Genomic DNA, 26,782 nt, shown 5'->3' with positions numbered 1-26,782 from the left:
CCAGAAGTGCTCTTGACTGACGTGTGTTAAGCTCTGTGGAAAGCTCAGTGTTGCTGAAACATCAGCAAATATAAAGTCTCTGCTGCATATCAATCAAATAATCAATCCAGAGTCCCAGTTTTTATAAAGTGGCTACTCTGTTGGCCTATATCCAAAAAAGCTCAACTCATCCTGTGTAATATACTGGTGTAGCCTTAATGAGAATGTGACTAACACTTCCAACTGGCCTCTGAATTTTAGATTCACTGCACACCAAGAGACAAAACCAAATGCCTGTTATTCAAACAGATTTTCCTCAGAGAAGCAATGTGGTGGCATGGCTGCAGGAAGCCAAAATAAATCTGCGTGAATCTGTCTGTTTTGACCACATCCTGTGTTTAAAAGATGGTCAATCCCTCTGTTCTTGAAGATCCTCCAAGTCTCATTTAGTGTCTTTACTGCCTACAGTCAATACTGTATAGACAATCCTATATACACAATTATAAAAAGGGATTCCCAAGTGCTGTAAATTATGCAGAAATAGATGAACTCTTTAAAGGCTGCTTTGCACGTTGGGTCAGATTATTGATTCTGTCACTCCTCCCCTCGACATCCTCTCATTCTCTCAAGCCAGCTGGACACAAATCCCACGCTGATCACATTTCACAACCAAGAAAGCTCTCTGATTCCTGACAACATCCTGTCAGCCTGCAGAGGACAAGCAGGAGATCTGTGTGGACTTCAGAAATATGGCAAAATCTGTTATTTTGTTATTTCTGGAAGCAGAGTGACAGGAGGACTACCCAAGGCAAGCATTTATTTAAACTACTTATCAAAAGTGCCAATCTAACCCTTTTTAATGGTCAAAGGTCCAAGTCTGGATGCATTAGGTTTAACTGCCTCATCCATTTGCAGATATTGTGCATTAGATCCTCATATAAACAGTCTGGCATGGCAATAAAGCCTCAGTCAATATTGTTCAGCTTCTTAAAACTGACCGGCGGCCAATCTGCTCTCAGTTGTCAGCTGACTAAGATATAATCGCTCTAACAGATCTGCAATCATCATTAGAACCACCTACAGTTCACCAGCATCACCACAAGCTTCATCATCTCTGTCACTGTTGTCACCGCACCTGTCACAGTGAATGTTTGTTGTCGCTTATTTTTGATATCTTTGCAGCTGCGGCTACATGTCACTGCCTTCTTTGCCAGCATCATCACTTAATATTGTTTTCATGTCAGTGTCTTCCCTGTACAATGTTTTCATGATATTACGCTGTGCTTGTTCTTCTTTTCTGTGTTTATTGGCGGATCGCAAACCAACTGTAAAGGCACTAATATTTGGTTACTTTGTGGTGGTCCATGACTCCCGAATTAATGTAGAAGAAACACTATTGTATCAGAGTACGTAGATGCTGTGGCTGTTAAGTCCATGAAAGCAATTTTGCAATGTATTATCATCTCTATTCATTGGATATAATTTCACCGATACCCATAAACAGCAGGTAACATATTATCCAATATCAGGCCAATAAATTAGAGGCACAGAGGTTGATGTTTAACCATGTTAATTGATTTGCCTGATATCTACTGTGCATCCCTAGTAATTAATGTTCCATCCTCAGTTTATAGATACCTATAATCAATAATCCATTGATATATCCTATGAGTCGATGGCTAATAATAGCTACAGAAACCAGACTCTTTTGTCCTCTAAAGCTCAAACCTACATTTATCATTAGCAATGATGTAAACATCAAGTCAAGAGTCAACTCAATATCATCTTTATTGTAATCTTCATCATTATTTGCATTTTTAACTGAACAACTACAGTAATTGCATTGAGTAGATCAACCTGAGCTAATGCGGTCATCTTCTATGTGATCGTTATAATTAAGAGTTCAGAAGGATGAACAACATTCGAGAAGTGACAACTTTGCATTCTTATTATCATCTTAAAGGTGCGTGAGATGAAAAGTTGTAGTTACGAACCTTCCTCACACTATTGCAATTTCAAACTTTACATTTATTGGCAAAAGTGCAGGATATTTCTTTCATTTCCTCCTCCTATTTCCTAAAAAAGAAAAAAAAAATCAATATGAGCTCTGAGCTATGAGTATGGGATAGCAATGTCATCTCTGTAACACATCATGACCTCCTGGCAGGTCTTTCATCCAAAATATAGCAGCTAAGCTCGAGACAATTTGCCCCAGGAGAAAGCCTTGCAGGCGTCTGCATCCAGTTTACCGTTGGATTGTATCGCTAGATACATACATACACCATTTAAAAGGTGCTTGTGTATTTGTGTTGGACAGATTTCTCAATGGGTCTCTATTATTGATGGGAAATTAGAGCTGCTCATGAAGAAGGAAGTAAGCATGTTATTAATATTTAAATAGACTTCAGAGAGCAGAGCCTCATAGCTATGATTTAAGTAATAATCCCTTGTAATTAGCCAGATTATTCCACTACATTTTTGCATCACATCTAATAATCGGACTATTTTTGACAACTCCGACATTCTGCATGGAATAGATGTGTCACATTTCCCCCCCTGCCAATGTTGTCGATTTTGTTATTGAGTGTGATAACTAAAAGAACAAAAAATCAAAGACAAATGCAACAGCAGACGTTTCAAGAGCCCAGTTTTCTGTTCATACCGAACAACATCAATTCCCTCAAGTAAATATTGACATGAAAAATGTGTGCTGTAAATACTGAGGAGTGAGAGCACACTGCACCACCACCGTATTGGCTGTGCAGTGGTGTCTGAAACACTGCCAAAGAAGCACATCTCTCTTTTCAGCCAAACCAACCTCATATAACCTGCGGGTAAGAGTCCCAATCTGAGCTTTAATGCCAGCATTTCTGCAGAGTGCTTCTGTCTCACTGAGAGGCGAAAAAAACATTAAGTCTCCCTCAGTTGTTACAGGTTCAGCCCATTTTGCTCAAACCACAATCTAATTTGTCTACCAAATGATGGGAGAGTGTCCTGACGATGAAGGCATTTTCTATTAAGTGATGCAGACGTGCTGAAATATAATGTTGTCTTTTTTAATATATATACATAATATAATACATAAAAAGGTACGTCAACATAATCCCTCCCGTGGTTTGCATTTAGATTCCATTCATCAATCTGTTCATTTCATGTCAAAAAATAACTTCAGCTTTGAATGCAGTCCTATAATAAGACTGCCGCCACCTTAATAAAAACATCAGGATTCATAAAATTGTAATGGGAATGCAGCATGCTCTGAATTATGTAATCACTATACACTGCAGCCATAAATTTAATCCCAGTGATGCTGAGAGAAGAAATGATTGACGGCAGAAGCAATCATTCAGCTATCTGTCATGAAACTGAGTCATAAAGAGGCGCACTGCTTGTGTTAATGTTTAACCCCGATGGAGAAAATATAGCCTCCATCACCCGATGCTTAACGATAATGTTACAATTCACAGGTGGACAGATTCAATGGTAATCACTAATCGCGGCGCAACTTTTGCCTGAGCATAATTACAAGCTAAGTTATTAGGAAGACTTCGTGCACCCTGCGCTCGCAGCATCATGTTATTTCTCGGATGCTGCATGTGCGCAAGGCGAGCTGCGTTCAGAAACATGCGACTTCGGTGCGGATCTGCGGCGGCTACCTTTGGCCAGCATCGCTCCCGAAAGAGCCCATGGTCCGGAGAGGGCTGGAGGGGTTGACCCAGGTGGGTTCAGGGGTTTTCTGCACCTCGGTCTTCACGTCTGGGTCGATCTCCGAGGGAGAGGGCGTCAGTTTAGCGCCCGCCATGGCTCTCTGCCTCCCCGGGTGCTACCTCCAGCAGACAGCGGCCAATACGCGTCCTCCTCCTGGTGTCAGAACACGGCGGGCTCACTCAGCGACCGACGCCGCCGGAGAAAACCGCATCCCCGGTCTGTCACTGGTGTTGCGCGAAGGCGGAGGGGGGGCGTCTACCTCCCTGCCGCATCACGGGGTCCTCAGACACAGTGAGGCGAGCATCAGCTTGTCCTCCTGCTTAGCGAGAGCTCCTCCATCCCTGATGGAGATGTGAGGTCCCCGTGCGTCTGAGATTCACGCGTCGTCACGATGCAACGTCAAGCGCTTGGCCAACCCAACGGGCTCCCCAGCTGCTTACATAACCGAGGATGGACAAATGCAATGAGCCGCGATTCCTATCGATCAGACAGACGTGCCACTCATCATCTTCATCACCTGCTCTTCATACGGTTCAGATCTTAATAATTCAAAAAGGTGCTGGATGGAAGATCACGTCAATCAAGCCAACATCACGCTCTAGAGAGCTGCACTACTGAGCTCCCTTCAACAATCGTTATCTACACACACACACAGAATAATGAGATGCCACAGACAAATGAGCAGGTGGCTTAGACAAACACACAGTCCATGGTTTGCATGGAAACACACGTGACTCTGGGTGGACAGCCTACATGAGACATAATAATACACCTGTCAGTTCATTTCAGCAAATCACAAAGTTAGTAAGTTCTTCAGGGACATGTCATGTCAAGAGCTGCAACACAAGAAAATTAGTTTTTTTCCTTGAATGTAAGGATTTGCTACTTTTTTTTTTTTTTTGATGTTGCTACATTTATGATAGTAAATGAAGAGTCTGTAGACTGTTGGTTGGACAAGAAGTAGTAAGTTGTAGATGTCACTTAATAATCATGAAAATAATCAATAGGTTAAAACTGCTGTAAGCATCATTTTCTGAACAAAATAAATGTTAAATAGCTCTATATTCGAGCAGTAATGACAGTTATATAGTGTTTGGTCAGTAACCCATGTCTCTCCTCCTCCTGCTCATGCAGTAAAGGAGAAAGGAAATTCTCTGGTATCCCTGCCCACTTTATCCAATCAGGACAGAGATCTCCACAAAGCCGTGGTCCTGTCTGCTCGTGAACATGCAGAGAGCATGGTGACGAAGAGAGGAGGGAGGGGATTGCTCCCTGCAAAACGGATAGGAGGCTAACTAAAAAAACAACAACACTTAGAGCAGCTTTAAGCGATAAAGGAAACAACTGTTAGTTGCAGCCCTAGTCACAAATGTTCTCATAAGTTTATTAAATAATCATAGGAATCCTGCATATTTTCAATCCAGCAGATTTCTAAAGCAGCTGTTACACTTTGTTTCTATGAAGTGAATGCAAACTGTAAAAGGCAAAAATACACAATGAAACATGTAGATAGTCCTTCTTACAAAACATAAAATCCTCTCTCAATTTTACTTTTCATAAAGCCTATTTGGTTTTAGTGATTCACTGTGACCAAGAGCTGCAGCATCTCACAGCACACATTAGACAGAGGGTGGGAAAAAGCCCTCTACAGGCTGCCAGTCTATCACTAACATAACAGGGAGATAAACTTAGGGTGCATTCATTAGCCGTGGGTCATTTGTTTTCTATTCCATCTGACTTGCATGTGTTTGGAAAGTGGGAGAAACTGGAGCACCGTAATAAACATGCAATTTAAGGAGAAGATCAAAGAAATTGGACCATGAGGAAGACCTCCCTACTGCGAGGTGCCCTAATTTATAAGCAGTCGGCAGCACACACACGTTTAAGAACTTCTGAATTTAACTCAACTTGAGATGGGTCAGTAGCCTTGCAGGTGATTTTTTTACATTACCATCCAGGAAGCTGGTTGTAAAACAGGTCAGGAGACAATGCATGGATGCTCCGAATGTGTCCCTCACTGTTTTTTAGTTGGAATATATTTTTGCCAGCTTATACCATTTGTGCCACACATTAATTCAGAGCAGCGATCTGAAAAGACCAGCTCATATTTCTCATCTCTCTCACCTCCTGTTTATGATCCTGATCTACAGACAGGCATGTGCTTACACAGGATGCAGTTTATTTCTAATGTAGCCAGAGCAGCCACATGAGCTGAGCTTCCATTAGTAATGCATTTAGGAAACACATAATACAATCTACATTCAGTGCACATGGCATTTTGAGTTCAGCTTCAGGAAACACATTAAATTATCTGTTGATAGTAACCTTGGGATTAGAGAGGTGGACCTGCGAAGAGCGAGTTGCATAATTAATCCCCACCTGGGCAGGAAAATTTGGGAGGTCAAAGAACCAAAAAATATAAAAGATATTAATAGAAAATAAAGATACATTTGAGCAAGCTACTAACCCTGACTGTTCCAGTGAAGCAGCTCATTGGTTCCTGATATAAAACAGACTCTGGTGAAAGTGATCATCCCCAAGTTGTCAGTGTATGTGCAACTACATGGTTGTTAAAACATTGACGTTAATATCATGTGTATGTTATAAGTCAGCTCCCTCTGTTTAAATAACTGTAATGGTATTCTGCAACCTCACTTCTACCCTAATTGCAAATATGCATTCTCCAGCAGTTAAAACTGTAATGCATTTTATGGGTTGGTCAGAAACTAACGATTACTTTAATTCAAGATCAATAACGGTTACCAATATTAAAGGGGCTCTGTAGAACCTGTGTTGTGCTGGAAGCCGGTCATTAATTTATGCACTAAATAAATCAGCCAGGCTTGTATAGGCAACCGAGAGAGACTGGGAAGGTCTAATTTTTCACGTCACGTTACAATTCGTTCACAGAGGGCCAATAAAAAGCGATTAATGCATGTAAATTGTTGCATAGAGCCCCTTTAAGGAGTTAACAATTCCAATATCGATATATCGGCCGATATACTCACATTTTTTGCAGTGATCCCTCAAATTTCGACAAAGATATTTAACAGACACATGATCTTTAACGGTTTAACAATGACTTATTGTCTAAAATGACATTGCATTGAAACAGTGAACTTCATTCATGAATGTCATATAATTAAATTACCCCAAGCATCTTTATCTGCATCCTTATTTCTTGAAAATATTTTTTTAATATGGCACATACCAAACAACATTTATGCAGATACAGGTATATCTGAGAGGCCAATATCGACTGAAATATCAGCCAACCAGTGTATCAAAGTAGGTAAAATGTAAGAATTTTCTTTTTGAAAAATGCTCATCACAATTTCCCAGAGCTCAAAGAGACGTCTTCAAATTGTTTATTTTGTCCAAACAACAGTCCAAAACCTAAAGACTCTTTATTTACTAAATGACAAAGAAAAGCAGAAAATCTTTGCATTTAAGAAAGTGGAACCAGCAAATGTTTGACTTTTTTTCTTCAATGCTCTTTTTATTGATTTTTAAGTTGAAAACAAACACAACATATAACATCCCCCCCAACAATCTCAGCAATAAGAAAAAAGAGTAAGTCCAAAAATAAATAAATAAATAAATAAATAAATAAATAAATAAATAAATGTTTGACATTATTGCTTGAAAAATGACTGAAACCAGTGTTCTTCAATCCTGCATTTTTTAGATGTTTCTCAACACACCTGATTCAAATGATGAACTCGTCACCAAGCTCTGTTGAAGTCTGATAACAACCCATTTATTTGAATCAGGTGTGCTTGAACAGGGAAACACCTAAAAGCATGCAGGTTGAAGAACACTGACTTAAACAATTAGGCCTAATCGATTATCAAAATAGTTGGCAACCAATTTCTTTTGATCAACTAATCAATCAAGTTTGCAACTCTATTTATGGCAAGAAAAAATATGCTGATCAAAGTACAACGTGGTATTATTTAATCATGAAAAAAACAAATCCCTTGAGGAGACAATGTCTGTTCTGTAAGTGCTTGCGGGTGTATGGACCGGGTTCAGTTGAGTACACAGGATATCAAAGTCATAAAAAAAGAAGAAAATGAATGCATTGAGGTAGAAAGATGACATATGCCAGAGAATGATAGCAGAAACAGGTGCAGAGGCACATATTTGAGAACAGGGACACTGTGTGGTGAGGTAGAGAACTGCAGCCTGTGTGAGTCTGATCTGATAACAGCAGCAGGAAGAAAACACACTGCGCTACAAGAAACAAGCACCAGCCAGTGCCGACCTATTGCACTGTAGAACTAATGACACAGATGGCAGTATAGCCCTCGGTTTTATATCCAGTGAGTGAGGTTGTACTAATGTAGCACCCTTGAGCAAGCTGCTCAACCTTTACCCAAGCTTCAAGTACATCAAAAAAAAAGCTGTGAGGAACCTGCAACCTCCCCCCAGAGGAAAATTAGACAAATTATGGTATAATGAAGTGAAAAATAAGTGCAAAGCAGTGACAGTGATTTCATGTTTCTGTCGATTTTTCAGTTGAAATAACCAAGACTGAATCAAGGATCCGCATGATTTTCAGCTTTAAAACATGATTAAAATTTACATTAATTAAACACTCGCTCGCTATTAGTTGCCAGCTCATACTTCCTTGTGCCAGTGATGAATTCAGAATATAGTTAGCTATTTAGCATCGGTTAATATTCTCAGCTCTGGTTAATGATTCTGATCTTACAGGCATGTTCTTACAGGATGCAGCTCATTTCTTTTGTAGCCAGAGCACTGAAACCATTGCAGAATACCCCAGGTGCTAACTGATTGACTCCAGCTCAACATTAGGTATTTACATCCATTATTTTAGGCTCAAGCTGGAATTTGAGTGGGGGGAGTAATATGCAGGGATATAACACACAGAGAAAGTGAGCTGCAGTGAAGCCTATTAGCTGAGCTCTGGGTATAGCTGGTGAAGCATTCCTCTCTGAAATGCTTGGCACATAAACTTGAATGAATTCCAGATTCTGCAAGATGTGTAACTTCAAGCCAAGAGAAGAGAGGAGAAAAAAAGGAAACTGAGTTTGCGAGCTGATAATATAACACTGTGTCATAGAGCCACTGGCGTCACACTGAAAATTGCAGAAATAGGCAGTTGAGGACATTGCTCAAATAGATATGATCATATTGCTGTATGAAAAATGTATTACATAAGAGCAAATTTACATAGGTTTGACATAGAGACCTACATAAGAAGGGATATATTTCCTTTTCTTTATGACTATAATGAACTTAATGAGCCAAGTAATTTTAAATTTCTTGGTGAGCAACCAGGCCTCTCCTCCACAGAGAGAAGCGCCACAATCATTGGGCGCGCCTCAGCTTCATGCTCCGTGCTGCAGATGGGCGTCGAGAGCTGTGATAAAGCTTCCTCTGTCAAAACATATTAAGGCAGTGAGCTGGTGCTGCTGTGGGCGAGCTGTCTGTCTGAGCACAGCATAGCCAGGGAGGAGGAAGAAGTCTAGCCGATGCCACTGGCAGGCTTACACACAGGAGTGTACACACGCACTCCAGCAGCGCACACACACACACAAGGGGATGCTTTTGCTAGACGATTGCTGTTTTGCCAAAGGCTGTTTTGTGCAAAAAGGTTCAACTATTCATTTAATGGTTGCAACCTTATGTTATCAGCCAAAAATGAACATGTCTGAGTGAATGTTCACTTGTGAAAAGTGGGTCTGGCACAGCAAATGTTTCATCCAAAACAAAAGAAAACAAAATTTAGTCTTCAAATTTTCTGAGAGCATTAAATCATTTATTTCAATCTCTTACATGTACCCAGATCAGAGAGTCTCCGTTGAAGCGTGATGAAATAGTACTTCAGCGCGTGCAGAAAAATGTGCCGCACTTAAACGCTATGCCACCGAATGGGCTCTTTTTTGATGGTTTCAGACACAAATACCATTTCCCTTTGAAACTTCTCAGGAAATATGCAGGCACTTTTATTAGGCCATGTTCAACAGTTTCATGAATAAAACAACCATTCCCAGCATGACACTGCACCAGAAAGCAGTGATGTTGTTCTCTTTATTTGCATCAACAAAAGGACAATCAGCTGTTATTTGCCAGCCCGCGTATATAGATGTCAAAGGGAAGATAGTTTTTCTAACCATGTGTACAGCTGCAGAAATCCCTAATTGGACAGCAGCAGAAACGTTTCATCTCTTCTCCAGTAATAACTCGCAGTCTAGACAGTATTGATCCTTGTACTCCAACTGTTTGAATAATGGCTTCCTTACTCACTATCTCACAAAATTGCAGGTTTTCTTTCATAAATACATAGTAAAACACATTCGTGGTTACAATGACCAATGGAGTCAGTTCTTTTCACTTAGCTCAAACGGCCGGGTAAGCTGTACTTGTATTAAATTTGTGTTTTTCTGGTCTAAAAAACTTGAAATACTGTACACTTAAGTTTCAACACCAAGACAGTATACTGTATATAGTCTAGCTCAGATTTTAGGGAATTCAAAAGCCAATTGCATAATTCAAAAGAATTATACAAGAGCAATACTATAATACTGTGCATTCATTTCTTAAAATTCCCCGACACACAACAGGCATATTTCATAATGCTTTGCGTTTACAACTCATATTAGGGGGGTGACAAAGATTGTATTTAAATGAACTAAAATAATTGCTAGCAGTGCTGAAGTAAACAGACAGTAGGTGGTGAAAAAGCACATCGCTTGACAGGCAGTCAGTTGCGTTATTAGAAAAGGATGCTGCTGGGCTCTTTTCTAAATCCGTGATCAGTGAACTAGAGCAGCTATATTGATTATGAAACATTTTGCAGATTACCTTGGCCAGGCAAAAATCAAATGGGTAAATAAGTACAGCACCGCAGATAAAATCATCTCACAGCTTTTAAGGACTATACAAATGCAAATAAGAGTCATAATAATTAGTTGCCATTTAAGACGATTATAATCAAGGCAGAAACTGTGTACTTAACCAAGTGAATATTTTACAATTCAAATGCAGCTTCAGTATTTAGGTCTTGCATATTTGATTAAATCTCTTTGATCTAGTGGAATGAATTGTGTTCTGCGATTCCTGAATGATCCTCTATGTGACGCTGCACGTCTCACGCTCTCCTGCAACACTTGAACCCCCTCTACAGTGCTGAAAACCTCATCCAAATGCCTCCATCATCACAGTTGCTTATTAAAGTCTGACAAGGCAACTCCACCGATACTAATTATGTTGGCACGGCAGAGCGTGGTGGGGGCTAAACGGCCAATGCACCAGAGATTTCCAGGCACAAAGATGCAATGGCCCAGAAGAGAAACAAATTCTAATGGGTAAAATAAATGATATTTTTCTCTGAGCAAACCCCCTCACATTCATTCTCCCTTTGCTCCCTACCTTTACTTATTCGTCCCATTTGATGAACCCCTCTGAGACTGTGTGCTGAGCTACTAAAATGCTCCCAATCATTTGATTTGAAGGCTAATAAAAGCGAGCTAGTTCCTTTCAGCTTACACATGTTGTGCCGCTTTCAGTCATTCCTCCGCAGCGTTAAGGGGAAATAAATCTGAGAGGAAATTGCTGAAATGGAGCGCTGTCCAAATTAAGCTTTTCAGGAATGCAATGCCTCATCTCTCCCCTCATTTTCACCATTTACTTGTTCCAGTTTCTACTCACTGGCTGCACAAATCCCCATAGAATGTGACAAAACAGACAACATGTTTGGGGCCTCTGCCTCATTCTGACAATAACAATAGGCCTTAAACTGACAGCATGTCAAAGACACGTTGCCACTCTGCTGCTGATGAGAACATGAGAACAAGACTAGAGGCCCTTAAGTGTCGCCCACCCACTCTGTGCTGATGATGGTGACTAATGCCACCTATGGTCTGAAATTGCGAGCTCCGGTTGCTAAGCGGAGACGTGCATGTCACCAGCAACAACACTCGGCTTTTCAAGCACATCGGATTTCTACATGAGATGGCGTTTGGAAACTGTGGGGTCACAACTTGAGATTTAAAATGTCTCCTAATCTGAGCTGTTTTTCTCCTATAACCAAGATAACTGAGGTTATCTTTACAAACTTACTACAAACACAAAATGGCATTTGTGTTTTTTTATGTAACATTATAAATGAAAAGATACTGAAATTAATTATTGAAGTATTTAACGTAAGCACCCAAACAGGGAAATGTTAGAACAAAAAGACTCTGACATCAATAATTCTAGGAGTAACGATAGCTCTACACTGCAATTTACTGCAAGAGAAATGCTATGTATATATTTATCTACTCTTTATTTATTTAGAATAAATAAATAAAATAATAATAATATATGCATACATCGACTGCACATTTGGTATAGGTGCAGTGTGGATGGTTTAGGGGGTTAGGGGCAGAAATGGAATATAATATTCATTCTTATGTTTTAATTAATGTATGATCACCTGAAACTAAGAATTGTTGTCCACCAGATCCGTGTTCATCACGGCAGCGGAGCTGATAGGTTTTACTTTAGTCTATGTGTGTACTTCCACTGGCTCTGCTACATTACATATCTGCTCTGTTGCAGCTCCGGCAGTCCGGACCCTTCCATAGCAGATACGCAATGGCTTTCATTTCTGTTGGATGCCGGAGCACAGCACATCAACTCAGCCGAATTCAGCACAGAGCAGACAGGAAGTCATACACCGAAACAACATAACATCCAGTTAATTTTCATAATAAAAACACACAAAACCAGCACAAAAAACTCAAAAAAGAGACAAATCCTAGCACTTCTTCTAATCATTCGGTTGGGAACACTCCTTGATGTTGTGTTTATAACACATACATATAACTGCGGTCGCGCGTGATTCTGTAATTATCGCTGGAACTCCTCTGTCTCGCAACACCAGCTGTCCGGCAGTGCTGCGCCGTGCTGAGCTCAAAACGGGGTTGACGGACGACGGAGCACAGCAAAACTGTAGCAGAGCCGTTCCGCAACGTAAATGCAACCAGTGGAATTCCTGGGTTAGATTAAGCCTTTCCATTAAGTCCACAATGTGGCACCACATTTGTTACCTCCTGATACAATCTAGTATCGGTCGCTCTCTAATCTGAGGACGAGATTTGTAGACCAGGTTATATATAAAAAAAGGACTTTATCTAAATAAAAAAGCTTCAGCGATATGGATATTGCATGTGGCCATATTCCAATTTCGATGATATATCGATAAATTGTGCAGCCCTCTATACAACTGTATATGTGTCTCTTTGTGACATTGCTCTCCGTTTCAATGTATGATAAACATGAATTTCCTTCTTTATCTAAAATGAGCTGGATTTTGATATGAAGCTACAGTGTGTCCATATCCTGCAGCACTCAGACTATTAGTCCTCTGTGACTTATTGGAACTAATCACCCGCATCATCATCTTATCAGTGCCACTCATCACTCGTCTGCCTCCTTTCTCCTCCTATCTGTCACCTACTCCATCCTACTCTTCCCTTCATCTGGGTTTTTGTGTTCCTTCTGCTCTATCATATCATCAGGCTCTAAAAACTCATTCAAATCATCCAGGCATATAATCCCAGCAGTCACTTCTGCCACAGATCAGTGTAAACAAACAGCTGCTGTCGCTATGAGTGCACAATTATTGTCCCAGGACATTTGATTCCACTTGGAGTTTAATTCTATAATGTCTATCTGGACAGAAAAAAAATCTATGAGAGGCCTCTTAGAGATTTAACTCCTCTCCTCATATCAATAGATGATATACCTGAAATAAATCATCAGGGAAAAACCTAGAGCTAATGAAATCTATCGCAATCAATCTAGATCCACTCAGAAATAGACGATTACCGAGCTAAAACTGAGGACCCTTCTGTGCTGCTGTAAAGCTGTCAAATGGGATATTTTCACAGCAAAGAGAGAATGATGCATGTCCGAGGCTAGCTGTTGCTTGACAGCAGAACATGCGTCAGTGCTGGGTCACCAGTCCAAGAGCCGCTATTTGACTCACAAGTAGTGTTAAAGTTGATTTAGTAACCAATTAACACTCCGCATTATGTCGACATTACTCCCATCAGCATCCTGTCTTGATTAGAGGAGAAAACACCCCAACGAGATTAAACACGCAGAGGAAAGATAGATGGAACCAATTCTCTCCCTGCTGCTCATTCTGTTTCCAACCCTGTCGGCATGTAGAAAACTGTTTGGTGGGTTTGTTTCTATTTCTGATGTTGACTGAGGCTGCCCCCCCCCCCCCCCCCCCCCATCCCACCCTCCCCCGTCCACTGGCTGACAGACTGAGAAACAAGCCCACGTATGCACACTCGGATATATATAATCAGACACTCACAGGTGCACACGCCGGTGTGTCCACGCTCATACATGAGCACCTGCATAGACAATACACACACGCACACACACACACATAAAAAACAGAGACACACAGACAGACCAAATGCTTGTCAGACCAATGACTTCAGCGTGATTGCTCCTCTTCAGCACCCACACAGCCAAGCAGTCATTACGGCCCTCTGACACCCAACCCTGGAGATAATGACAGCTCTAGAGGGAGACCCCCCTCCCTCCCTTCAGCTCCCCCCACACTGTACGCCCACATCCACAGAGAGATGAACGGAAACACAGGGACTCTCACACTCAGCACAACAGCATGGAAGGGCTTATTGCCTTAATACTGTTGGAGTGACACACAGCAACAATCTTGCATTCACAGGGACTGGCACTCCTTCACAGTTAATAAGGGTGTTTATTTTAAATTGTTGCAAAGGACAATTATGTTTGTTGTTTTGTTGGGATATGGGGACTTCAAAATAACAGCTTCATAATCATTTTGATGGTACACTGACTTGTAATAGGGAGAATAGTGCCTCCGTCGTTCTCACTCTGTGCCCTGAACACCTATTCTTGCACTATGTAACTTGGCTACGCAGGTATGATCTCCAGCGAGAGGTGCGCAACACTTAATGGTACCAATTCACACACCATCAAATATGTTGGTTAAACTGGATCATATTTAATCGGCAACCTCTACAGTCATCATGACAGAGACGAAGACACTTGCGAGGACGTTGACGGAGGAAAAAGTTCTATTCTTGCATAATGTTGCTTTAAGACATCACTTCTCATGAAACAGGGTTAAGTAACAACCAAGTCTGAGTTTAGCCATATTACCCAACTATGTATGGACCTCCAGAGATGTTCCCTTGTGTGTTGTGTGTGTAGTGTTTATGCTATCTCATAAACCAAGATGATTGCCACCACAGGAAATAAGAGAAGATTCTGCTACACAATGTTATGCGTATTTTTCAAACCCTTTTTCTGATCTTTGCTTCTTTCTTGTGAAATACTATAGTTTCAAGTCAGCTGGTCTTTAAATTGTCACTATGGGCGATGTTGCAAGTCAATGAGCGGGACAACTTTATAGAACTAAGGGGTGTTTATATTTTTGCATCATTTTTAAGAAGTACAATGTGTGGTTTTTAAATTTGCTGCAGAACGGACTGTCTGTCTGGTTATTTTATCGATAAACAGTTTCTTAAGTGATTTTCTAGAAAATTCAGTATATCAAAGTACTGCAATCTGAAATTACATATACCATGATGCAACTTTATCCATATCGCCCACTCCTTTGTGGAAGTGAAAACAAATGTTTCATAGGGTAGGCTGCTTTAAAGGTTTGTTTTTGCAGAGCTCTTTTCTAGTTCAACTTCCTGACTTCCTGTCCCCAACAAATATGTCTGTCTACAGTGGCAATGGAGTGCACACCTTTATTTTAAATTAAATATGGTTAAGATAACAAGGTCAAACTGTCTTTGTTACAGCCTGTTTGAGCATTGGACTGCTCTTGTTGCTGCCTTATGAGCCTCCCCTCTAGCCATGTTAATATGTTTTGTGAATGCCTGAGTCCTTCAACCTTACTCTCATGGCCCACTTTGACGGATGCAAGGAAACAGATGCAAAAGGCCATCAGGGCGGGAAGCGGCGGTGCAGAGGCGCTGACACTCCCTCTGGGGGTTAATTTGTTTTGAGGCTTTACACTCGACAAGGCATAAGCACAGGAAATAATCAACATCACAAACCATGCGCATGCAGAAGGATCATCAACCAAGATAGAGAGAGTCCCCAAAGCCCAGTGACAGAGTCTGATTCCATTTCCACTCCAGAGCTCGGAAACGAGCAATTACAGAGCAGCACCATAACATGCTATCAATAATGGTGTTTTCTCCATGCATCTTCGTTCACTTTCTTCCATGCGCATTGTGCAGAGGTGTGTGTGTGTGTGTGAGGAGCTGTAGTTAACAGTGGTTATTTGTTTTGAACAAACAAAGGCTGCTGTGTTCTTCATGGCAGGATCTGTGAATTACTGTCAAGCTCTGTTACAAGACCTAGCGTGTGCATGCACACACATGGGGATGCACGCACACAGACGCACACACACGCACACACACACGCACACACACACACACACACACACACACGTAGCCCAGCAATAAACCCTAATTACTAGAGGTGTGGAAATTTCTCGATTATAAGATGTATCGCGATGCAAATGTGGAAGATTCTGCATTGATGCAGAGGCAGAGAATAATTGGGAGTCTGCAGCTTATGTTGATTGTCCGGCCTCAGCTGAACAATAAAGTTATGTTGCGACGTTGCTCCCGTGCTTTGAATTGTGGGCGGACATCAAGCGGAGATCATCTGTGAGTGATAATAAAAACTGAAAAAAAAGTATTTTTTTAAACGGACATCTCGGGGCAAATGTCGGATTTTCTGAACTTGCTGGGAAGCACAAACTGGACAAGACCTACGCTGAGCGTGACTTCTGCCACACAGCAATTACAAATCATGTTAGCCATTTTCACCTGAAGCTAACATCTGCAGCCATAAATAATAACAGCAAGCCCAGCTAATCAGCCAAGATCTGAGGAGGCGCTGTCAACTTTGCCGTCCAACTCTGAGAGAGGTGTGTGCAGCAGAGTCAATAGATGCCTTATCTTAAAGCTGCCATGTGAAAACAATATTATTGTAGATTACAACAAACGGCACTGCAGATGGATTAATGTTTTGTTTTGTAATGTTTATGTATCGAAAAGATCCAGATTTTTTTTTGTAGACTGCTGTAGTCTGATTATGGGAGGACTTTCTGAATGCCACGTGCAGTAATACAGAGGACTGAGGATGCCATACACTGAGATGCATCGAGAATCGTTTTGCATTCGAATCGTTGACAGCTGAATCGTAACAGAATCGTGAGGCCAGTGAAGATTCACACCTCTACTAATTACCCTTTGCAATTGAATAGTCATTAGCAAAACAATTCACAGGGGACTGACTGGATGAAACATTTGCGCGCACCCACACACACACACAATCAGCCTGATTGCCATATTCTCGCATCTCAAGGTCTACTGCAGCATACATGTTAACAGTCTGTTCAAAGATAAAGCTCATGTTACTTTATGCTGACTGTATTTCCATGTAGTAATTATGAAGTGTTATCTAGTCAGTGTTGCTTTATTTGTCTTTGGCTCAAGCCATTTGTTATGCTTTGGATCAATAATACTGACAAAAGTGGCACTCAGCTGAAAAGAACAAAGCTTTCATCTGCAGTCGAATACAGAGAATTCACTGGGGACCAATGTGCAAGGAGGAAATGGTCAAATACTGAACCTCTGGTCTAAATGTTATGTGTTGACAATGATATAAAACACACTGACAGCAATTTACTGCAGGGAGCCCAAGAGACAGAGGTCGAGTCAACAGGAAGATAAAGACAGCGAGGCAGAGGATGGTGGCAAAGCTGAATCTAATATTTACTTCCATACAAAATTCTTGGTTCGAAGTGAAATTTTACAAGTGATGACATTCGCTGCTCATTCATACAAGATACAGATCAATGAGCTAATTTCAAAAACACAAAAGCCATCCACAGAAGGTCATTGACTCATTGCTGAAACACGGCTGCTGCTCTGGACAACCGAAAGCCTGGAGTCTAGAGATAACGCACACACAATGTGGCGTCTGTCAGATTCAACCCCTGATATAATTATAAATCAACAGTATTGGTACAGGCGGGAGCAGCTATGCAAATTAGTATGATGTTTGCTAAGTAACAGAAACCCGATTCTGAGTGAAACACCACGCAAGGTTTGAAAGAAATGAGTGTCACAATACGGTTAGATCATGGTTCTGTCTGTTATGTGAATCAAGGTTCACAGGTTGAAAAAACAGGGGTAGCTTCAATTTTTGGGGGGTGAACTAACCATTTCAGTTATGGTGCAACCACTGTCTTTTCCTTCATCTTCATTCAGTTTCTTTAAAAAGAAGCTCACTGACCTTCAATAAACCTTCAGGAAACAGTCTTGGCTGATTATAAGTCCACCGTGTCTGATATGTCAAACACCCTGAGGCGGCTGCTGATATTGATGGACTACAATGGTTAGTGGTCTCAAGAAGATCATTTTAACAAACAAACTAAAGTGGATTTGACAATGTGGTAAAGTTCATGGAATGATTCACATGTGACTGCTGATCCTTTCGTGAGATGGCTTCATTTCAGCACCATGGAGAGCTCCACAGTACTCAGCCGTGGCTCGTGCTCGGATAATTCCTCCCCTCTTGGGCAGCAAACTGCATCTGTTGGTCTGCCTCTTCAACCGCAGCAGTAATTGAACTCCCAAACACTCCAGCGCTCAAGTTACTGTAGCACCCGTCAAGGGCCAAGGGATGGGCTATTTCATGCTAAGTTCAGAACAAAATTCATTTTCAAACAAACCATACTACGTGAACACTTTAATTCAACGCCTATTTTCAGAGTGTTTTTCTTAATTCTGTGGATAACTGGCCACACACAGCATCAGCTTTAGTGTCAATCCTCATAAATCCTAACCCTGTTAAACAAGGTCAAATCCATCACTGAAGAGGCCCAATTGATAGTAGTCCAAAGTCTGAGCATGTGGCAAGACTCTTACTTTTTCCACTACAAATCCTCTCACATCACGGTTTCTATTTCCATTGCTGTATCCACCTACACATAAAACTGACAGCTGAAGTTCCACCACATCGCTCGGGGGTTGTCGTGAGAAGTCATTCTGGGAAATGTAGGAAAACAGTAACCCAAGTGGAAGTAAATGAGGCAGCTTGAGGGAAAACCACTGTAATCTACAACACTCAGGACAAAATAACTCCTGCAATGTGTGCATAATAAATACTGTGTGATGTATAGATGCACACTCACATACACACACAGACCCCTCAAGGAATACCTCTAGTCGGCTCCACATATAGTGTAGATTATAAACAGTGTTTTTTCATGATACCTGTCATCATTCTGAAATGTCTGGTCCCCCAGCAGCAAGTCCCTGAAGCGATAGCGAGGTGGAAGAGGAGGCACCTCTGTATCCACCTCTGCCATCTTGAGAGCTGAGATGTCCAGAATAACGCCAGAATTGCTGCTGTTGTTCTTCTGCAGGGTCTCAGTGGAGGTCCTAAAGAGAGAAAAGGGGAGCTCATCAACATGTCAGCTTGGTATGGTACACATATTCACCATTGATAAGCTGCTTATTAGCATGCACACGCGTAGCACATTAGTCATTATGAAGGACTTATTAATGTCTGATTCTGAATGACCATATTCTACAATCACTGGGCCATTAACTAAGAGTTTTCCCTCAGTAACCTTCTAATTACTGCTAATTGCATGCCCACACATAGGGATGCACACACACAGACACACACAGTGGTCGGTTGGCCAGCAATAATCCCTTATTACTAGAGGTGTGGAAATTTCTCGATTATAAGATGCATCGTGATGCAGATGTGGAAGATTCTGCATCGATGCAGAGACAGAGCATTATCAAGAGACTGCACTGCAAATGGATAAATGTTTTGTTTTTGTAATGTTTATGTATCGCAAAGATGCAGCTTTTATTTTGTAGACTGTAGTCTGATTACTGTGAATTGATAGTAGTTGTCGAGCAGGAATTACGATCTTCAAATGCTTTGCTCAGTATGTGCTCACAAGGTGGCTGTGCCACAAGAAGGAGCAAAGCATATCAAGATCGTAAAGAGCCATCCACACAAGGAACAACCGCTATAATGATAACTAATGATACCAATGTGAGTGTCCACACTGATGAAAGATAATGTTCTGTGAACAGTGGCGCCAAGCATGCACTGCATGCTCCAGCTGTGTCGACAGCTTAGGAAAAATGGATAAGATGACCTGCAGTAGGCTACATTGTACAGAGAAATGAACAAACAAACAAAAACCCCAGAGGGATACCGTTTAATGAAATTCTTCAAAGATTTTGATTTAGGAGAATCCAACACTCAAGAGTTGTTGTCTTTTGACAACAAATATATTAATACTTTGTGTGTCAATTACCATATCAATTATCCATGCGATCATTAAAGAGGACAGTGAAGGCAAAAAGAACTTCAGAGACCCCATCAACAACAAAGGCATTATGTCTCAGGTAAAATGGTGTTTTTTATGTGTAATATGAAGCCTAATAATATGTTATATAAGCGTTTAGTCCGTTTTATAAATAACCAAGGCTGAGTTGTTATAGCAAACCATCTAAACAGTACTTCCGAAATGCCATCAATTAGCTTACATAAAAGAAGTCAGCTACGGTTAAAAACCAGTAGTACCAGCAACATTGGCTGTCAGTGTTTCTCTTGTTCATATGAAAGTGATCCCAATGATAAAGTTGGCCACTGCCGTTGTCGTTGTGATGAACTCCACCATACACTTTTTTTAATATATTCTTTTTTGGGGGGCCTTTTTATGGCTTTATGTGATGGGACAGCTTAGATAGATGAAATGGGATGAGAGAGAGAGCAGCAAAGGGCCACAGGTTGGACACAGCTTTTGTTCATGGGGGCACACGCTCTGCCAACTGAGCCACCAGGGTGCCCCACTCCACCATCCACTTGAGAAAGAATTAATTTTGAAACAATATATTTATAGTTCTGGTTAGTTATCATTCCTTGTGCGAACAGCCCTTAATTCATGTACAACAACCTCTTTATTTACTACCAATAAGCAGTAAGTTGAATGTTATTCAGAGGAAAACTCTTGGTGACTGACCTGGATGTTGAAGAATATGGTCGTACAGAATAAGACATTAACTGGGGCTTTACATAGACAAATAGAGCACCAATATCCTACTGATATGCATACTAATGAGCAACTACTTAGCCTTGCACTGTGGCACCAAGAAAGACATTTCAGTACAATTTAAGGTGACAGCTACAATAATGCACCTGAGATTGCTTGTATATATGGTGACGGACATGACTGAAGGGGCCAATTATAGGGGTGGAGATCAATGTAATGGGAAATCTGTAGACAATTTCAGGGTTGTATAATAAGTGTAACAGAGAGTTTGTCATCAAAACAATCAATGTTCAGCAGGGAATGTCTACTTTGTATTGAAGTCCCCAGAGGTCAATTTATTCATCGGGGACAAAAACAAATGTGCAAAGGAAAACCACAGCGAAGAAAAAAGGCTCATTTTGTATCTGTTCCATGAAGACTAATTCCTTGTAGACTTGGCACGAATTTATTGAGGATGACGTAGTGAGAACAACCTATAATGTTTCCATTTTGGATCGTTTGAGCACTGCAAACACTTGACTGAAGATAAGAAAAGCCAAACTCCTAAGCTTGTCTGCCTACAGTGTCGAACACAGCTGAGCAAACAGCTTTAACATAAATGTTTTGATATGTTAAAGAAATGCTTGACATGGTCCTGATTCTCTAAGTCAAAGCAGGTCATGCATGAAAGACTGAACCAGGTGATTTGCTGTAACTGTCCTTTTTCACATGTGTCATGTATTATTAAACTAAATAAAATTAACATATACAAAACGCATTCATTATTCAAAATGAATAAAAAAAACTGACATTTCACTCAAGGAAAAAGGTCACTGCAGAGGCAAAAATGAAAAAAAACAACCCACCTACTTGTACACAAGAGTATACATGCATGCATTTGTGTGCTGCTTGTGCACACAGTACTAGCTACATATCGGCGCATTTGTGTTTGCATATGTGCTCCCACCATGTCACTCAATGTCACATGTAGGGGAATGAAGTGCTTTGGGAGATTACCTGTCACCATGGGAACTCGATGATCGGCGTGGAGGACTCATGACTGCCTCTGCTGGGGGGTTGACTGACGAATGAGCTAAGGAGTGAGAGGGCAGGGACAGAGAGGGAGAGGAAAGACAATGAGGGAGTTAAAATACACTTATTAAGAATTCACCTCTTTAAGACTTAGAGAGGTTGTAATGTGATTACACTTGCTGCCTGTGTCACAGCTTAACTCCGCTCAGAGTTCAGCGAGACCTCGGAAATATGCTGCTTCTTATACAGAGAGGGATTACACCGACACACTTTAATGCAGCTGTGCTGTTCAATACTAATGTGTCAGCTTTCTCACACATTCCCAATAGATAGTGTTTTATTATTCATAGGGTATATTTTGATAAAGTGTAGCATTTCAGATGGGTCATCAGCCATTATCTGCATTATTCAGGGCACCCTAGAGTATGGGATTAAATGTGTGCAGCCATGTTGACGAGGGATCCCCTTATCAAGGTTGTGTTAAACCCATTTTCTGCCCATGAAGCAACACAAGGAGGACAATTATTTCAGAAATAGGACACAGACATTTCTTCCACACCTACAACAGATGTGCAATGTATGAATGTGTGTTCTTTGTGGCTGAACATGAGGGGCATTCACGTGTGTGTGTTTCTACTAAAGTGAATCAATGTTGAGCTTATTTCTTAAATGGCTTACTTGTTCAACCGCATGACTGATCTGTGTATCCCGTTGAGATTGTTTGATTTCCGTCTGAAGCCTCTACAGGGGAAACAGTAAGTGGGTACTACCGAGCTATGTGTTTGTGTGTGGTCATCACAGTACAGTGCAGGCAGCCTCACGTTGGCTCATAGCACCCAGGGACATGCTCTCCCTGATTAACAGTGAAAGCACAGACCCTGAAGATGAATGTGAAGATAGTAGGGATGACGTGCTGGTAAGGAGATGAGAGCAAGGTGAGTAAGACGGGACAAAAAGGAGGTTCGGGCAGAGTGTAAAGAACACATTGAAGACAATGACTTGACTTTAGGCCGTAGGAGAAGTTAAGGAATACTGAATGACAAAAAAAAATAATAAAAAATGGTGATGGCTGTAAGTCAACCATGAAAGTAAATTGCCTTCAAAAGACAGAATCTGCAATCTTTGTGAGCTCACTTAATGGATGAGGCGAAGTAACCACAATAATAGGAAATGGAGTTGCTCCCGGTTAGAGACGGTCTCCACTTAATAGAGAGAAAACCACAGATTCAGAAGGGGGAAAAAAGCAGATGGAGAGAAGAAAGATAAGAGGGTAAAGATAAAATAAGAGGGCCTAGGGTAAGAAGAGGATCATTAAAATCTGCAGTTTTCTTCAAAAATATGTATCACAGAAGGCTCAAGGTAGATGTCACACTTACTGTCGATGAGATTACAAATACCAGTTATCACTGACAGCATTAAACTTAATTTGAAGACTAACATTGCAAGCTTTCCTCATAGATAGGCTAGAAAGAAATGTGAAGAGGGTTCACCTCTGAAACACAGCCAGCATATTTAAGGAAAAGTGTGTGAGTGACACTACAAAGCTCAACTGCTTTGGTGCATAAAACAGGCAGCAAGAAGAGCAGAAAATGGTCATGAGAGCTTGAAATCTGCAATGAAGTCAACCATAGATATCAGGATGACACTATAGAGTAAGCAAGCTGAGGGATTAAAAGGGTACTGAACTCATGGCACCAGTGTAAAGGAGAATAAAGCTATAGTTTAGTGCTGTAAAAACATGTAGAAAACACAACTAGCTTAGTGGTATCATTGAACTTTCACAGCATTAGTCAGTAGGTGATGAGATTAAAAACAAATACCCAATGTTACAGCCTGAAGATACGATATTAAACAAATACACAAAGGGTGAGTAAACTTACAAATGAGCACCACAGTCTCTGGGAGTAAATGCAGGCTTCCTGAGGGAACTAACTTCGTTAGCCAGCTGTGTTGCCGTTTCTGACCGAGGTCCCATCATCGTAAACATAAGCTCGGTTTGGATGACCTCCGCACACTGCTCATACAGCACCGGCTGTGAGAGGGAGGATGTTTCCCATCAACGCGCCTCTTCGAGGGTCCTTTCATGACGGGAAAACTATCACTTTAAAAGCGGTCAGGGGGTAAAGAAGAGTTAGCTTAAGCGGTAACTCAAACCATCTCAGCGACAGGAGCTAGCTGCTTGTAGGCTCGCTTTGTTATTTAGGTTTGTAATAAGAAAATAAGTCCCGGTCCTCGGCGTTGATTGGCTGACCCGCGGAGCACGAAAGCGCTTTTAATTTATCGCACACCTGACGGATAATTTACATATCAATGCGCGAGTCCCACACCGGCACCCTTACTTGTCGCTTTTACAACAACAACTTTGTTTGCTAGTGTTGACAAAGGAGGATAAACTGTTATTTGCCCATTAGAAAGCTGACATTTCTCCCGACTGCTTCTTTTTATTCAGCCGGCATCGTCGTGTTCCCGCTTCCAGCTGCTCTTACGTCGCAGCCGTCAACGTAAGTGCCGCTTCTCGTGTCTTTCTCCGTTGCTGTCTTGCGCTGCGTAACACTGGCTAAACTAACGTAAGGACATCATGTAGCCGAGCGCTGTAGCCTACTCCCCGCCGGTCCCCATGCTTTCCCGTCAGCATCAGCATCATGTCCTCCCCCCCCCCAGGAGGAGGGCGCTCATTTTCCAAACCTGGAGTCACCTACGGGTGCTTCGCCATCTGCCGGACAACTTTGAGATGAGGAGGAAACTGATGCTGACGGGAAACTCCTAATGAAAAAAAAAAAAACCAACACGCTTTTAGTGAGCGTTAAATGAACTAACCTAATGATAGCTAATATAATTGTGCGTCGTCATGATTTTAACCACGCATTGTGCCGATAATGTGTCAAGCTTGTCTGTGTTTTAAAGGTGCAAGACTGTGGCTTTTTAAGTCGAGACAAATAAGACTGTTCCTCCTGTTGTGTAAGCTGTGCAGTAGTGTGAAATGCCGGTGTGTGTCTTCATCAGTCAGAGGCATCTGGTGGTAAAAGGTGGAAAGTGCAACTTTGCTATTGTATTTTGACTGAGGAAATGAATACATATGTCAGTAAAAGCATGAATACGTCTGTCAATCCATGGACTTAAATGGCTGGTATAGACATGCCAAAATAGGAAATAAAATAAAAATTAAAAAAACATTGGAATTAGACCACACCAGTCTTTATTAATTATCTGATAATTCCCCACTATCCAACATCAATAATGGAGCACACACAGTACATGCAAAGTCTGGGCAACTTGTAGAAATCCACAACAGTAGGTTATACATTATCTGTTAAACATACCTGGAACAGATCTCTCCTCTGCTATTTGCCTCACCACAGATCCCCTCAAATTGAAAAAAATATTCATTCTGTGTGCAAAGAGAGACGAGAGGGAGACAACGCTGGCTGGCTCGTGTGTCTCCGGGAGAAAAAGACGTGTTGCTCTGTGTGCGTTCCTTGCGCTCAGTCTCTCCACATTTCAGCCCATTATTCTCCAAGGGAAAGAGCTCTGAGCGTCATCATTTTAAAGCCCACACAGCCACTTATGCTTTCCCATGCCAGCAGTCAGAACTCGTTCTCGCGGTTATCTCGCTCAGGATCTTGATTCCCACATATTCCTTTTCCATAACTTGATCCAACTGATATTGTTATTGCACAATCCATCCTGTGTTTGCATTTATTACCGGGTGTTTACACAAGCTAAATAATGAAATATGATGGAGTAGTTGTGTTTACAGTCTATGCTGAGGGGTTATTTACAGGCACAGCAGATATTCACATAAGCTGTTGTACACATAAAATGTAGGCATACAGTTAACATAAATATTTCAAAGAAAAAAATATACTAACATTTAAAGATGTTTCCAGTGGATTGAAGCAATTCAGAAAGGCTCCTGAGATAACAAACACATCACCATCTTTATCATTATGCTATTTCCCCAGACCATATCACTGTTACTTTGAAAACCTTCAGTACACTTTCTCCACATCCAACAACCACCTGAGTTTCTCACCTTCAAAGCATCCTTGTGCGATGCATCAATGTTTAGGTTACAACTTCCATCTTAAAATATCAAGTATTTTGTCACCTGCGAATCCTTCTTTAACCAAACACCTGCTTTATTTCACCTCCATCTTGTTGGGCACATACCTGTTACTCTGCATCAATAATGAATCCAAATCACAATATTTACAAGTGGTACCTTTGCACTATTTTGTCAAACACTAGATCACTTTGTCATTTCTAACATTTTACACTTTTTTTTGTCTACCACAACTAAAAAAGGAAAATCTAAGGTATCAAGATTGTTTTAGAGCGTGACTGATATTGGCAATTTGGGGCTGATACCGATATATTGGCCGATATTCTTAAATACAAAGACTATATACAGAAACACAGTTTTTGCAATGGTCCCTCAAATGTAGTCATCAAACATGTATATATGAGATATGTATGTAATGAAGACAGAATCTTTAAAGTGTAACAATTAACGTTATTTGTCCAAAATGACATAACCTTAACTGGGAATTGATACGTTACCCCAAGTATCTTATTCTGCATTATGTAAGAAACCCATTCTGTAAATAATAATTTAAAAATAGTTTATTTATATATAAGCACATATCAAACAACATATGAGGGATAGGCCAATTATCGGGCCGATATTCAGCATTTATCCAATTATCGGTATCTGTGACTTTTCTGTCAGATTGCTGATAAAAGAAAGTCGTTTAAGAATGTGCTACTTTGGCTCTGATGCAGTATTCTCTCACACAATGTCCAGCCCACAACAATATCTAACACGTCACAATTAATAGCCTATAAACACTTAATAATCAAATTCTGCAGAGTAACTAGTAACTAAACATTTCACATAAATGTAGTGGAGGGGAAGTATAAAGTAGTAGAAAATCAAAGTACTCAAGT

At 40.9% G+C, this 26,782-nt stretch overlaps 1 protein-coding gene across 2 annotated transcripts in view; it reads right to left on the bottom strand.

Moving 5' to 3' along the window:
* Nucleotides 1-25,215, bottom strand: part of kcnt1b (potassium sodium-activated channel subfamily T member 1b) — a 74,551-nt gene extending 49,336 nt beyond the window's left edge. The window contains exons 1-3 of one of the 2 annotated variants that reach the window (XM_073465413.1): nt 25,156-25,215; nt 21,821-21,896; nt 19,020-19,187 (exon numbers count right to left, since the gene is read on the bottom strand). In XM_073465413.1, coding sequence (XP_073321514.1) covers nt 19,020-19,187; nt 21,821-21,861 — 209 coding nt within the window. In that variant the 5' untranslated portion in view covers nt 21,862-21,896; nt 25,156-25,215. Of the gene's footprint in view, nt 1-19,019; nt 19,188-21,820; nt 21,897-23,715; nt 23,984-25,155 lie in introns of those variants that run through there. The other variant, XM_073465414.1, reaches the window with a different exon arrangement.
* Between the last annotated feature and the right edge of the window lie 1,567 nt (nt 25,216-26,782).

Source organism: Pagrus major, chromosome 5, assembly GCF_040436345.1.
Source record: "Pagrus major chromosome 5, Pma_NU_1.0".
NCBI lineage: Eukaryota > Metazoa > Chordata > Actinopteri > Spariformes > Sparidae > Pagrus > Pagrus major.
Note: the sequence above shows the minus strand (reverse complement) of the source record. Positions and strands in the feature narration are given on the sequence as shown.